At 35.3% G+C, this 14,391-nt stretch overlaps 1 protein-coding gene across 1 annotated transcript in view; it reads left to right on the top strand.

Moving 5' to 3' along the window:
* Positions 1-14,391, top strand: part of MALRD1 (MAM and LDL receptor class A domain containing 1) — a 246,509-nt gene that overhangs the window by 174,495 nt on the left and 57,623 nt on the right. Inside the window, exon 34 of the mRNA XM_071561243.1 lies at positions 126-327. Within this exon, the coding sequence (XP_071417344.1) occupies positions 126-327 (202 nt within the window). The remainder of the gene's footprint in view (positions 1-125; positions 328-14,391) is intronic.

Genomic DNA, 14,391 nt, shown 5'->3' with positions numbered 1-14,391 from the left:
TTAGAGCCCTGTCTGAGGGCCCAGGCAGGGAGCTGCTCTGCTGCGCTTGGGCTGTTCCTCTGCTACCAGCACTCCTGTGGCATAATGCTTATTCACTTGCATCTCTTGGGTTTTGACACCAACAGGTCTACACAGTTGAAGAACATGGAATGGATATTCTTATGTGGTCTTCTAGTAGAAATGAAGAAAACAAATGGATGTATGCAAGTGTAGTCCTCTCCGGTTACAGCCCTTTCAGAGTTGCCTTTGAAGCTGAAGTGGGGTGCAGTGAACCCACAGAATTTGCTCTTGATGATATTTCTTTCACCCCAGAATGCATTGATGGAGGTATGCTGTTACACAAATATATAATACAGGTTTTCTTTTCAGAGGGAAAGGAAAATGGCATTTTGTATTTCAATGTATATCACAGTTACAAAAACAAATATTTTCCTTTTGACATTATTGTAATAATGTCAAGGACTCACTTCATTCCAAAAGAATGTAGAAAATAAATGTGTGCAGCACAAGCATGCAAAGAAATATGTGTTTTTCAAAGGAAAGAAAAATGTGTGAAGAAAGGAAAGATCAAATTTGTCATATATGACCCTAATGGCAATTTTTTTTTCATTTTTTTTTCCATAAAGGAAAGGCACTATACCTGTCAGAGGGAGTCCTATATATCTGATGTCTGAGTTCAGTGTCTGAATAAAGTTATTTTCTTACAGGGCCTGCTAGTGCTGTTATGAACCAGAGTTGAGAGGGATCTAGCATGATTCAACTATATTGGTTTTCTCTTCTATAAAAAAAATCAATGAAGTCTTTATTTTGGGATGGATGAATATGAAAGTGCTTCACAATTATTTTAAAAGAAAGTGGATAGTTCATTTACCTTCACTTCCTTCATAAAATATCTCAGCAATGTAGTGTAATTGTCTCACTGCCAGGCTCTGAGAATTTACAGTCTCATTCCTGCTACAAAAATTAAGTGACTTGATCTGTGTAGGAAAAAAATCTAATGTTTTATAATGCCCTGTTTATTCTGTATGAAAGGCAGTGCTTTCCTCTGCAAACTAAGTATAGCATATGATACAGTATCAGAAAAAGAGAAGTATTGTGCAAATACATATTCTAATAGAAATATTGGCTATTTCTTGTTTTGGAAAGTGAAGAGGGGAAGAAAACCAAAGAAACAGAAAACTTTTTTGTGCAGAACTTCATTCACAAGGAACAACTAGGAGTGATTATGGTTAAAAAAATCAATATGAAGATTATAAAAATCTTCTTGGAGACTTCTCCTCCCATTTAAAACAACTCTTGTTCCAATAGGAGAACCTGTGTGAGTTGCCATACTGTTCAATACACTTTTTATTATTTTTATTGTGATAAGCACCTCCCTGAAGAATTAATCGCATGCTGATTAAAGCTGAAAGTGAAAGAATATGTTCACACAAGTGGCATTTGCTCAGTCTCAAGCTGAACAAAAGTTCTGTTTGTTTTCTCTGAATAGGCTCAGGCAAATAATATTTTGGAATGTTATTCAGTGAGCTGCAGACTGTGTACATAAACAGGCATTTGTTCTGCCCTTATTATGTAAATCAGCTTTGTTAGCCATAGCTTAAGAATTACATAGGCAGTTTCATACATAATATAGCAAAATAGGGAAATTTTCAAATTATATATGTTAAGTAACTGTAATTAACTGGAAGACCTAGTTCTATATTCCAATCATTTATACAACTCATTTTTCTAATTTTGTGGCACTTACAGGTTGGTAATTTTTTATGTCCAAGCATGAATTTAGAGAAAGAATAAAAATATCCCATGGAAAGCATGCGTTAAGGACTCATGAAATAATCATAGCTATAGAAATAAGGTAATTTTATTGGAGCAACATTTTCTATTCACTTTTTGTTTTCTCCAGAGATTTTCCAGTTGTAGAATACTTCAAAATATCTAACTTGTATCACACCCTATCTCTCTTCCAAATACAGTATATCATAAGCTTGGCTTAAGAAAATTTGTTAGAGTTATATTTGTTACTTACAGTTTGTTGAATAAGTCAAAAATTCCTGCTCCGTCTACATGAAGTTTGTGACTTCACACATAATCTCCTCTCCAGATGAAAACCTGTATCTAGTACTGTCCTTGGAAGAGTCCTGTCCTAATAAGCTTTGCTCACCAGGTAGGCCAAGTCTGTGCTTTTGAAGAGGTAAAGAACTGCTCAAAATCCATATAATAAAATAAAGGAAGAAGAACCTACCTCTGACTTTTTAGTACTGTTTCTCATAAAAAGCAGCCACTTAGGAGGAGCTTATGTTTTTAATAATAGTTATTGCTGAATAACTGTTTAAAAATTCAGTTGGTCCTGTAGATATTTCAGCAAGAATATTTTACTGTAACAGAAATGGTGGGAAAGTGTACCTAATCCATTGTCAGTCCTGCTTTGATTTCTGCTCATTATGTTTACTCAAAGACTGAGCTCAAAGAGAAATGTATTACCTGCAGTACAGGTTTTGTACAACATTCTTCCTTTCAGAAGACGGCTTTGCTACTGGAGATTTTTCTCCTCTCCCTGTATTATTATTTTTCAGCTTGTCTTTAATTACTTTGGGTTTCCTGAGGCAACGTGTTCTAAATAGAAGCAATCACAATTTAGCTGGTTGGTAGCTCTAAGTAATAAAACATTACCAGCAGCTTTAATTCAGTTGTGGGTTTTATGTTTTTAAGTAGGCAGCTCTCATTAGCCATGAGAGTTTCTAGATATCCAAGAATATTTCTGAACATTTAAACAAACTGTGGTCAGGGTAGTGCTAAGTCAAGCCAGGTCTCTTGCAGAAGTAGCTTCTAGCTGATGCAGAGGGAGCTGCAGAGCCAGCTCTCAGTGGCACAGGATCTTTATAAGCTCAGGGTTAGCTTCTAAATGAGATGTGTTCTTGCCACTTTTCAAGGTCCATAATTTTCTGTGGATAAAGCTGTGCAAAGATCTTATTTTACAGGATTTAGTGCATTTTAGGGACCAAAATCTTTAGTTATTACTCAGTTCTAATAATTTTCTTTAAATTTTTAAGTAGTAGATTGATTTAAAAAAAAAAAAAAAAAACAGAACAAAAATCCTTTTATTTAATGTCTTATTTTTCAAAAGAAAAGTAATTAAAAATAAGTCAATTTCTAATTTGAGATGGACAAAAATTTCCGGAGTATTGAATCAGATTTTCTATTCATTCTTTTCTCCTAGTTCAGCTGAAATAGGAGGCATGAAAGAAATGCTAAAAATTACTGATATTCTGAATGTAAATCCTAGCATTAACACAAAAATGCTTAATATTCAAACTTTGTTCTGCTTCTGAAAATCAGAATATTATGTTTTGTCATTCACTCATTACTGGAGACGCTGGACAAATTCTGTGTAATTTAAATAGTGATATATTAGTCAAATACCACTTCTGTGTATTGGAACAGTGTTCTCAGGAAACAAATAGATAGTAAATATATTTTGTGATGTCTTTCAGAGATCTCACAAGCAAAATATTTGTGCTTGTGGAGATCTTCTGCTGGAAGGTAAATCTCAGTACAAAGTCAGCACTGAATACTGCTCCATCTCTTTTATGCAGTGAAGTTACCTGCTAGGCCCTATTTAGCAGCAGCTTTTTGTGAACTTAAATTGTACTGCTTTAATTTATTGCTTTATGTTTCGGTTTATTCAAAAAGAATAGTGTTGACACTTTTAAATGCATATTTGAGATGAATCTTGGGTAAAAACACGAGTGCAAATATCATGCAGTGCTCAAGGCTCTAGAGTGAGAAACTCATATTTGCTTTTCCACCATTAGTCATGCTTATCACGAGCTATGCTTTAGTGCTGCTTAGTGAAATAATTAATGTGAATGAAATAAAGCTAGATGTGCCTTTGTGTCTATTTTTTAACTTCACCACCTTTCCTTATTATCATCTAGTTTTTTAATTTCTGGGTTTAGTCTGTCTTTATAGTTTACTTCCTTAGCTTAATGCTATCTGAAGTATTTTCCTTTTCTTCTGTTCTGTGAACTAATTTTCATCATCTTTCATTTATTTTAGAGCCTCTTTTTTTTTTAAATCCATTCCTTTCTTCACAAAGAATTTTTAAAAAACCTGTTTTTTTAGCCTGTAAACTTAACACACGAGAAAGGATGATCACTATTAAAAATTGCCCCTCACACCTTACCGCAGCTTTCTTCTCCCCTGAAAGATTTGTCTGCTGGAGAAAACATCATTATGTAAGGATGCATTGGAGATAAAAGGGCAGTTCAAGTAATGCAAAACACTAAGTACAGACAGAACATGTCCTCTCTATCACTGGGTCATCTGATCATGATGGAATTGTGAATACAAAAAATGCTCTTTGCCAGACTGCTGTGGGTTGGGTTTTTTTCTGATGTTATAGTTCTTGACTTTGGGGCAGTCCCATGGTGTAAAGGAGAGCACTCTGGACTCTGAATCGCAAGGACCTGAGTTTGAGTCTCAGTGAGGACCGTCCCCTGGCAGCTCAATGCCTCCCTGCCATCCCATCCCGTCAGATCTCGGATGCTCGGCGGTCAGCCCCAGTTAGTATCAGGTGCTGTGACAGTCCCGAGGACTTCACTGTTACTGTCCAGGCTCACTTGGCTGTGGCATATGGACCTTAGGACTTAAACAGTGGGGCCAGGTCTGCGCACGCTGTGCCTAAAAAATCCACTACGCAGGATTGAAGGGCACACCCACGTGGGGAGAGCCCTTCCAAATCTTCTTTTGCGAAGTCTGGCCATACAGACATACACATAGTTTTTGACTTCACCACACAGGTGACCAACAAAAGGTTGAGATTTGCCTGTACTGAAATACAGTAAAACTTTTAGTGGATTTTGATAGGTGAAAAGCTTGCTTTGACGTGACAGAACTCTAACCTTAACCCAAGTCTCCCCATTGCTCTGTAGCACAAACTAGGCCTTCTGTAAAGGTTTTAAATACTCCTTACTTATGAGCAAGCTTTCACTTGTGAAGAAAAAAATAGAAGAAGCAAATCAGAATCTGTGAATTATAAGACTGGTTTTGGTTTTACATTTAAGTCAAAGCAACCTATAAAGGTCTTTATAAAAAAATGTGCACAAAGGCTTTCAGTATCCTAAAACCTGATATACTCCAGAAATTGAATCTTCAGTTTCTTTGAGCCATCACAATGAGGTCATGAGATACAGCTACATCCTTCTCTATAGATCACCTCTTCTGACTTTCTAAAAGAATATTGCAAAGAACTACGAGACAGAGATTTATATTTCAAACAAAATTTTGGATAGGCCTCCTCAGAACTTCTGGTCAGCAATAGTAAGCAAGGAAAAAGTGCATCAAGCCATATAACCTGTCTGATACCTGGGAAAGAATATAAGAAAAGGGGAACTATTCATACTGTTTTTTCCCATTGCCAGCCATTTGTAATTCAGTCTTCCTAAGCCATACATTGTCTCAAAATAATGACCCTCTGTTGCTTTTTTTTTTTCCCCTCAAACTTGTCTTTTCTTCTTTTAACACCAGGGAAATTTTTAATATTCAAAAATTTAATTATATACTGCTGCATGTATGAATCTAGGCTTATATTCATGAATAGAAAAGCTGTTCAGTGCTTTCTCATTTAGGTCTTGAATGTATGGAAATTTTATTTAAATCTTGGTGATTCAGTCTTTTGTCTGGTGGGTAGGATTCCTTTAAGACTTCTCCATAATAGAGTTTCAGAGCTCTCAGTAGATGCACACCTGACAGACCCACTCCTGAAGTTCCTGAAGTTCCTTTAGAGTTAAATAATTTGCATTGACCTCCAAACAACAGCAGAATATATGTGATATCATACCAAAAAGTTGTGATGGGTGCGAGCTCAGGCACCAAGATGAGAAGAAAGGTGTCCCAAAGGACCAGAGTTGTAAGGCCTTCTTTCAGGGTGGAAGAAAATTAACTTTATTGCTGGTGTCTGTTTCAAACTCCTTATGAGTGGTAATAATTCAAACATAGTTGAATGAATATAGATTTTCATACTTTTTCATTGAATAACTTAGTAAAAGAATTGTGTCTTTAAAGATTATTTCGATTTAGCTAGATAGAGGAAAGAAAGAAAAAGAAAGAAAGAAAGAAAGAAAGAAAGAAAGAAAGAAAGAAAGAAAGAAAGAAAGAAAGAAAGAAAGAAAGAAAGAAAGAAAGAAAGAAAGAAAGAAAGAAAGAAAGAAAGAAAGAAAGAAAGAAAGAAAGAAAGAAAGAAAGAAAGAAAGAAAGAAAGAAAGAAAGAAAGAAAATTAAAAAATCTATGTGGCTGATCAAGGTGTTAAAAATCAATACTACTCTAAACTATTATAATTTTTTATAATATGTAGTGTCTTGAAGGTATCTCATTAAAAAAAAAAAAAAGAAGGGACTAGCAATTCTTTAGAAGTCAATCTCTTTGGGATTTTGGATAGAAACCAGAGCAAAGGTACATATGCCTGGAAACCCTAATGTCATGACATCATGGCTAGTTAATTTTTCTTTGTTTCTCATAACATATATTCATAGAATCACAAAACATCCTGAATTGGAAGTGACCCACAAGGATCATCGAGTCTTAGCCCTGTGCGGTACACCCTCAAGAGGCACAGCCTGTGCCTGAGAGTATTGTCCAAATGCTTCTTGAACTCAGGCAGGCTTGGTGCTATGACCTCTTCCCAGGGGAGCCTGTTCCAGTGCCCAACCACATATTGAGGACTTTTCCTCCCTATTTTATCTCTGTTTTATGAAACATACTCTTTGAATACTGATCTTCCTGCCACAGACTTCCATTTGCTTCACAACAGAATCTGTGTGATTATGTATAATGACAATCTTTAACCACATTATTGAACACTCTTTTACTCACATCTCTCTTTACTTTTTCCAATATAGAGATGAAAGATAATTGAATATTTTGCTTTCTCTGTGCCCATTATTCAGATACCACAGAATCCTTTCTAAGTTGGAAGGGACTCACAAGGATCGTTGAGTCTGGCTCTTAACTGAATGGCTCATGAGGATCAAAACCACAACCTTGGTGTTGTTAGTACCAACTGAGCTAATCTCAGGGTCACAGTTATGAATGTTGAATTATTTGTCTTTATGAAGTTTTTCTAAATATCACATGGCTACTGTGTCCAAATATGTCAAAAGCATTTGATAACTCTCCTCACAAGTTCTTCTTATCACATAATGCTATCTATCTGCCTACTAAAAATCTCTGTAATTTTCAGTGTTACTCAGGAAATGTCCAAACCCTTTTTGTTTTCAGGGTCATAAAAACAATGAATCCTGAATTGAACAAAAAGCAAAAGATGAATTGGCCAAAATGTTTCTCCTATACAGAGCATTATGGGCAAAGTAGTCAAACAAGGAAATAGTCTAGAAACCTAGATAACTTTATATGCTCTCCAGTAGTTTGAGTAGATCCCATTTCACTACAAGAAAAGCATAAATGAAACTTGTGTCTAATTAAGAGGCAAGAATACAAAAGGTAGAAGAGGTGTTTGGGTGAGGTTTGTCCAAAAAAAAAAAAAAAGAGCCCAGTGGCACAGAGGAGAAGCTGAGGAGTGTGCCCATGCGTGTTGTCCCTGGGTGTGTGTGTGTGAAGCAACACTGAGATAATTCTGCAGTGGAACTGGGCTCATCTGACACAATCTCAGATAGAGTCAACTATCCATCTCTGAAACTCCCAGAGCCTGAGTGTAGGAAATACAGGAAGGGTTAACTGTCTGAGTTGCTGATACTACAGTGTTAGATCATGGGGAAAAACTGTAGAGGAGACTTAACTTCTGGTTTCTTTAAGTTGCAGAGCCAGGGGAATTGCTGTTAGCTTGTTTGCTCATGCTTGCAGTGAAGCAGAAATCTCTTTCAGGTTGAGTTTTTTTCTCAGGGAGATAGAAAGAAGGAACTCAGGGAGTTTCTTTCCTCAAGGGCAAGAGATGAATCAAGGGGAGCTGTTGGGGGAGGTTGCTTGTAAAAACAAAAGAGAGTAAGAGGAAAGCAAGAGTAGTAGTAATAGAGGACTAGGGATACCAGAGATATTTGTGAATAGTTTCTCTAGTTATTTAGTTTTTACCTGAAACCAATCAGTACATGCTTTAAATCATTGTTGCTTGGCAGAGATAGGGCATTTCTGCATTTTTAAGGAGTCAAAATTGTGATCCAGGCCATAGTACCTTAGAAAACTTCTTCAGCCTGTTCTGGTATCTTCCAGTGCAGCCAGACCTAGCTGGCACCAAAAATCAAAAGTTGTGGATTTTGCAGGAAAGGAACTGGGAATGATTTTAGTATAAGATAATTACACTGTATCAACTAGCATATTTATTGGCAAGCCCTGAATGCCATTATGTTGAGTAAGTTTAAATTAACAAATACAATATCTTGGCCCAAAGTCTTCAGTTTCTCTCTACATTCTTATAATTTGTGCAGAATACAGAAGTCTTATGAATTGAGATAGATGCCTTTTGGGAAATTAAAATTCTCTGGATTTATTAACAGTGTTTTAAAATAGTTTCATTGATATTGAACCTCCAAACCCCATCTGTTTACACCAAAAAAACCCTCAAATCACAGAAATTATATTTTGCCTTGCTAAGTTTGTTCAAAAGAATCAACATATTTCCTTAGAGGGATGGAAAGAAATATTTTTTGGAATTAAATGATTTCATGATATTATGTTACAGAGAAGAATATTCTCAGATTCTTCATTATGTAAAACTTACCTGTCTCCTCAATAAGAGTGAATCACAAGCCAGATTTATCTCAAAATCATATCAATCTTTTCTTCAGGGCTCTTCTCAGCTGACAATAAATTTGTATGCTTTTTTTTTTCAAAGGCTGAGAAATAAAAGATAGTGCTGTGTTCTCACTCCACTTATGAAAATATGCCGATTCCAAGAAACTGCTCTATCCTCCACTGAAACCTGGTCTCTAGTCCAGCCCACTTCAGCTGGCAATTCTCAAACTGTTCTTAGCAGAAATATGACATAAAAAGGCCATATTGTTGTTGCAGGTAGTCAGTGTATTCCAGGAAGAAGCAGTAGTTCTCTGAATGAAAACTAAATCATTGCTTGATTTTACTGGCAGTAAGCCTGTCTATTTTTTATTATGTTTGTATGTTAGCAAACTGTGATAATTTAAAATAAATTCTGCACAGACCTATAACATTCTGAAGTTCTGCTTTTGTTAGTTCTGGCTTTGTAACAGGGTCTCTGGGACCCATTTCAGCACCCTGATCCATACCTCTGTCTTGTCATGAAGGGAGAAGACTTAAAAATTGAATTGGCTAGATTCAATTTTCCCCCTTTATTGTCTTTTTTACAATCTTGGAAATTAACATTTTATTTTCTAGCAGAAGCTTTACTGAAACTGATAAAATCTCATGGACAGATTGTTAAAGTATTTGAGCAACTTTAGTCTGATTAATTTTTTTAACAAGATTGTTTCCTTGCAGCCACCTTGAATGGGCTGATTTCATGGCCTGCTCCAATGTTTATTGAAGTGAAAGTAAGGGCTGACACCTATTTCAACTGTTTTGGGCCTGTAATTAGTTTATACTCTTGTCTAATGAAAACTATTGGAGGGGGTTATTTTTGGCCTCTTTTAGATACAGTTAATAGGTCCACCGTTTTTTTATTAGATTTACTAGGCAAATTACTTATGTAAATATACCAGACAGGTGGTTCGTTTTTAAGGGTCTGATTCAAGGCCCATTAAAATCAATAGGAGTTGTCCCATTTACTTAAATAGGTTTTATAGAGAGCTCTGATACAACTGATAAATGCTGCCTAATATCTTATGTGGTAACTTTATTCCATGCTTTCTGGTGTTCAGTCTAATGCCAAGGTCCATTAGTCTTCATTAAAATTCTCTGTTACAGGTGATATATAAATATAAAAGTAGACCTACTCTGCCTCAGAGATCTTGGTATTTGAAGAAGAAAGGCAGAAAAGAGGAGGATAGCCTGGAGGTGTTGCTTCATTCAAATTAAACATGTTTGTGTATTCCTTGCCATGCTAAAGACTGCGTAATATAAACATTTATGTTATATTAACATTAGGGTAATAGCAGTTCTGTGGTTTCCCATGACTGAATCCTGATTCATGAGCAAAATGTTTGCAGTGCCAACCTGTGGAGTTTGCTTTACAGGCAGGAAAGAGGATCATTACGCTCCATGGATGACAAGGACAATAATACAACAAAGCAGATGTGTACAGAAAATGTTCAGCAAACAAGAGTACAGGCTTTTACAAATCCCTATCTCACAAATATGTAATTACGTCTTTGATGATGAGCACTTATTGACTTAATACTTTTCATATTGTAAAGGCTTTTTTCTCTCAAATCATCATGAGCTCTATTTACTGTAAACATGTTTTGATGGTTAGCACATTGCAGTAAAAATGTATTTAAAAGCACTTAATTGATCTGACAACAATGAAATACAGATAGACTCAGCTGTAGTTATTACAGTTCATGAAGCAGTACATACCAAATTTTCTTTGCTTTACACACTGGTCTGGTTTTCATGTTTTTCCATCTGTCTCAGCTACCTAACTTCTCAAAGTGTGAAGATGCTTGTGCAGTAGCACTGCCAGGCCAGCACAGCTGTGTGAGTATGTTTTACAAAGGAATAGGAACAAATTAAAAAGGTCAGGTTTAAGAACCTAATTAAAATGCCCTTTTTATGATATACAAACCGATGTTATATGCACATTTTAAAACCTTTAATTTTGATTATTCGCCATATATGTGGTAAAAATAAGTGCAAATAAAACACAGTGCAAAGTAAAACACTGAGTGCAAGGTAAAATAAGTAAGGACATGTACTCAGCTTGCTACTTAAAAAGTCATGAGTCCTTTAGCTGTGATGGAACATCAACAGTTTGCTGCAGTTTTCCATGCAGATCTAAAAACAGACTCAGTGTTTTGCAGTGCAGAGGTTATTTTTGCTGAAATTGGTTTTGTTCAGTTTGCTTTTCATCTGTGTGCAAATACTGAATGTATTCTTGAAGATATTTAGTCCTATTTTTAAGTGATTATGCAGTTTGGATATAAAAATCTTTTATCCTGTCTTCCTTAGATCTCATCATTTTTAGTAGATATCTCTCCAATGCCTTAAACAGTTTCAAATAGATGCTGCTTTTTAAAAAAAGTGACCTGTACTGTATCTCCTCCACTCCTGAACGTGCTCTGAAAATGAGAGCTGCACGGCACTGAGATGAGTGTTGTGTTGGGAACATCTTTTCTGCATTTGGGAAAAGGTGACGGAAACGTTTTCTTGGCATGTCAGTATTAGGCAATTGTTAAATCTAATAATATTACGTGTCAGAAATGACCTATGGGCCACAACCAGATAGTCTGATTTGCATTGAAAAAGCACACTTCAAGTTTTGCTGTTTTAATAACTTTCATATATATATCTGTGAGAGGGGAATATAAGATTGATGGAGACCCATAAGTTTCAAGTTAGTTTCTCTGGCTGAGCTGGGTGAGTGTTCCACTGTGCGAGTCAGCACATGGAGGGTATGACTTTAGGATGAGTCTCTCATTAGTGCCAGCTCATTTTTCACTGCAAACCACATTGCAGTGTTAACATGTTAGTTAAATTCTTCCCAGTGGCAAGAAAACAGAACAAATATTGCCACTCTTTAGAAGGAAATATGTCAGTAGCAGATACTGCAATGATGAGCTTAAATAATTACATAGATGGTAGCTTTGAATACAAGTAATTAGTTTTGCATTAATGTTGCTTTGAGATTTCTTTTCAGTTGGAATTACTAATGATTTTCTACATTTGCATATTCCTAATTAGTTTTTTAAACATGTTAACTATATACAAATTAATGTTTTTATAAATTTTCAAAATTTTTACCAGGCAGATTTAATTTATATTTAAGAAAAACATTTATAGCTTACCTTGTTTCAACAAAATAAATTGAGCTTGTGAATAGAGTTTTGGTAGACCATGGCAAACCTCATTTTTACAGAATGTCATCCAGAGCACAATTTTCCTATTGTATCTGAAACCAAACAGATGTGAACTAATTAATACATAATGTGGGCTAAAAAGCAATGGAATATTTCTATGGTCTTTGAAGTATATTCTCATCTCATGCATGGTTCTGATCTAAAATGATTTTACTGATTTCAGGGTATGATTTTGAATTTTTGTCAGTGTACTGGAAACTTAAAAGAAACCTCAACAAGAGCCTTGGTTAACTTTGCCACTAATTTAACATCTACCATAAACTGAACACATCTTCACTGCCCTTAGTGAGCATTGCACACTCTAAAATAACTGGTTTGCAGGTCAGAAAGAGCTTCATCCCACAAATTATTTTCTAACAACCACAGGGAATCATGATATAAAATAATAATAATTAAAAGAATCCACTATTCAATAAAGCATTCAAGCATTTGGCTAAATAATTAGTTTAGTATGGGATTATTTACATACATAAGGTCATTTATATGATTCAGACCAGAATGCTAAACTGATCAGTGCTACAAAAGCCTGAAAATAGTTTAACACTCAAGACTGGATTCATAAGAAGCTAAACATTCAAGAATTACTGAGTATAAGAGGGGATTTCAGTTTACAGAACAAAGTTGGATAAAAACATGTTAGCAAACATATAATGAACTGGACAGGTATAGAAAATTAAATACTCAAAAATGAGCTATAAATGGAATCTTTCCTGCAACATAAACAAGCAACCAGAAGAAAGTCAAAGTTAGTGGAACTGGGTTTAATTTCCACTGTATCAGAACACAGAAAAGATAACACAGAACTGTGCAAGGACAAAAGTGTGTGCTTAAGCAGAACTGACTGCAGCTTAAGTCATTTTTGCTGCCTAAATGCCTCTTAGGCACTGAGAGAGAAGGGTCAAGTAAAGAAAGAAAAAAAATTGCTGTCGAATATAATCATACTCTTCCTGCTCCCCCACCCCCGCCCAGAGCAAGTGCAATCTAAAAATACAAAAAAATTCTTATATGAAAATTCTATATTGCAAACCAAATTCTAACATCTTTATGAGTTACTATTAACTGTCTGCTAAAACATGGTACTAAAGTAGGAAAAAAGGCAAAACCAAAACTTTTCATTTGTTCAAAATCGATCTACTATATGATTTAAATGTCTATAGGTTTTGAGTGAGGCCTTTTGAAGTACCATAAATGATTTTTTTTTATTAACATATTTATAAAACACATATGAAACCACAACTTTTTCAGTCCCATGTACACATCTTTGAGGCATTTATGATATAATTCTGAATACAAAGAGGGTAAAAGATCACTAGGTTATTATTTTCACTGCATCAAACCCCATTTTTTTTGTTTTATATTGAGATTATGTCCAGTGTATCAAATACATTTTTCTAGCAACATGATGGAATTTAATATATTAGACAGATATTTGAGATCTTTTTCCTTCTAACTGTTTCACAAACAACCAGATGGTAAAATGATGCTAGTATTCTGTTTATCTAAATGCATTAGAAGGGTGGGTTTTTTTAACAGAATGTTATTGTTATTCATGATGTAGGTATCTTAGAAACTGAGCCTGTTTCAGCAAAGTTCTCATGCTGTAAAACTCCAGCCTGGTATTGCAGAATGCACAATTATACTGCTGTGACCAGTGAATTTAAAGTCATCAAATCATCCCCAAATCCACATAATCGTTTACAGCATGTTCTGCCACAATGCAGCAGTAACACTTGACATCTGGAGAACAATGCTTGCACCATTTCAAAAGACAAGCTAAGACCCAGCCAGGACTTTTGTGCTTGATGTGTTCTGCTTCAGCCAAGTCAACAGCAAAACTCCTCCTCTCTTTTACAGAGGTCGGGATATTCATTTGGCTTTCCTTGTCTCTAGCAATCATATTACATTTATTAGTCACCTGCTACAAACTGACCTTGAGAAGATTAACTGTGTAGAGCGAAATTGTAGACGTTTTTCTTTTCCCTGCACATGACAAGTACAAGAATCCATCACATTGCTTCCACAGGAGACACTGATGATATTAAGAAACACAGCATTAGCATAGCCAACTCCTTAGAATTCACTTTCTCTGAATCTTCTGCTGATAAAATTCAGTTGCAATGATTTATGTAGGAGGAAAGAGGAACTTAAGTGTCTGAGATAAACTTTTTTAAATACATGATCACAGAAAGATTTTTCCAGTATTTTCTTCCAGCAAAGCAAGTAAGCATGTGTTATTTCTTTTCTTGTCAGTTGTCTGAATTAGTGAAAGTCTGAAATTTTAAAACTTTTTTTTTCTTTAGTTGTACCCTGGAAACTTACTTTTGTCTAGTGTTTTCTGTGGTTTAATTGTCTATCACATCAAACTAAGCTATAGAATCTGAGTGATAATAAAGT

The sequence above is a fragment of the Pithys albifrons genome, chromosome 7 (assembly GCF_047495875.1).
Source record: "Pithys albifrons albifrons isolate INPA30051 chromosome 7, PitAlb_v1, whole genome shotgun sequence".
NCBI classification, from domain to species: Eukaryota; Metazoa; Chordata; class Aves; order Passeriformes; family Thamnophilidae; genus Pithys; species Pithys albifrons.
The sequence above is the reverse complement of the archived record's forward strand: the minus strand, read 5'-3'. Positions and strand labels throughout refer to the sequence as shown.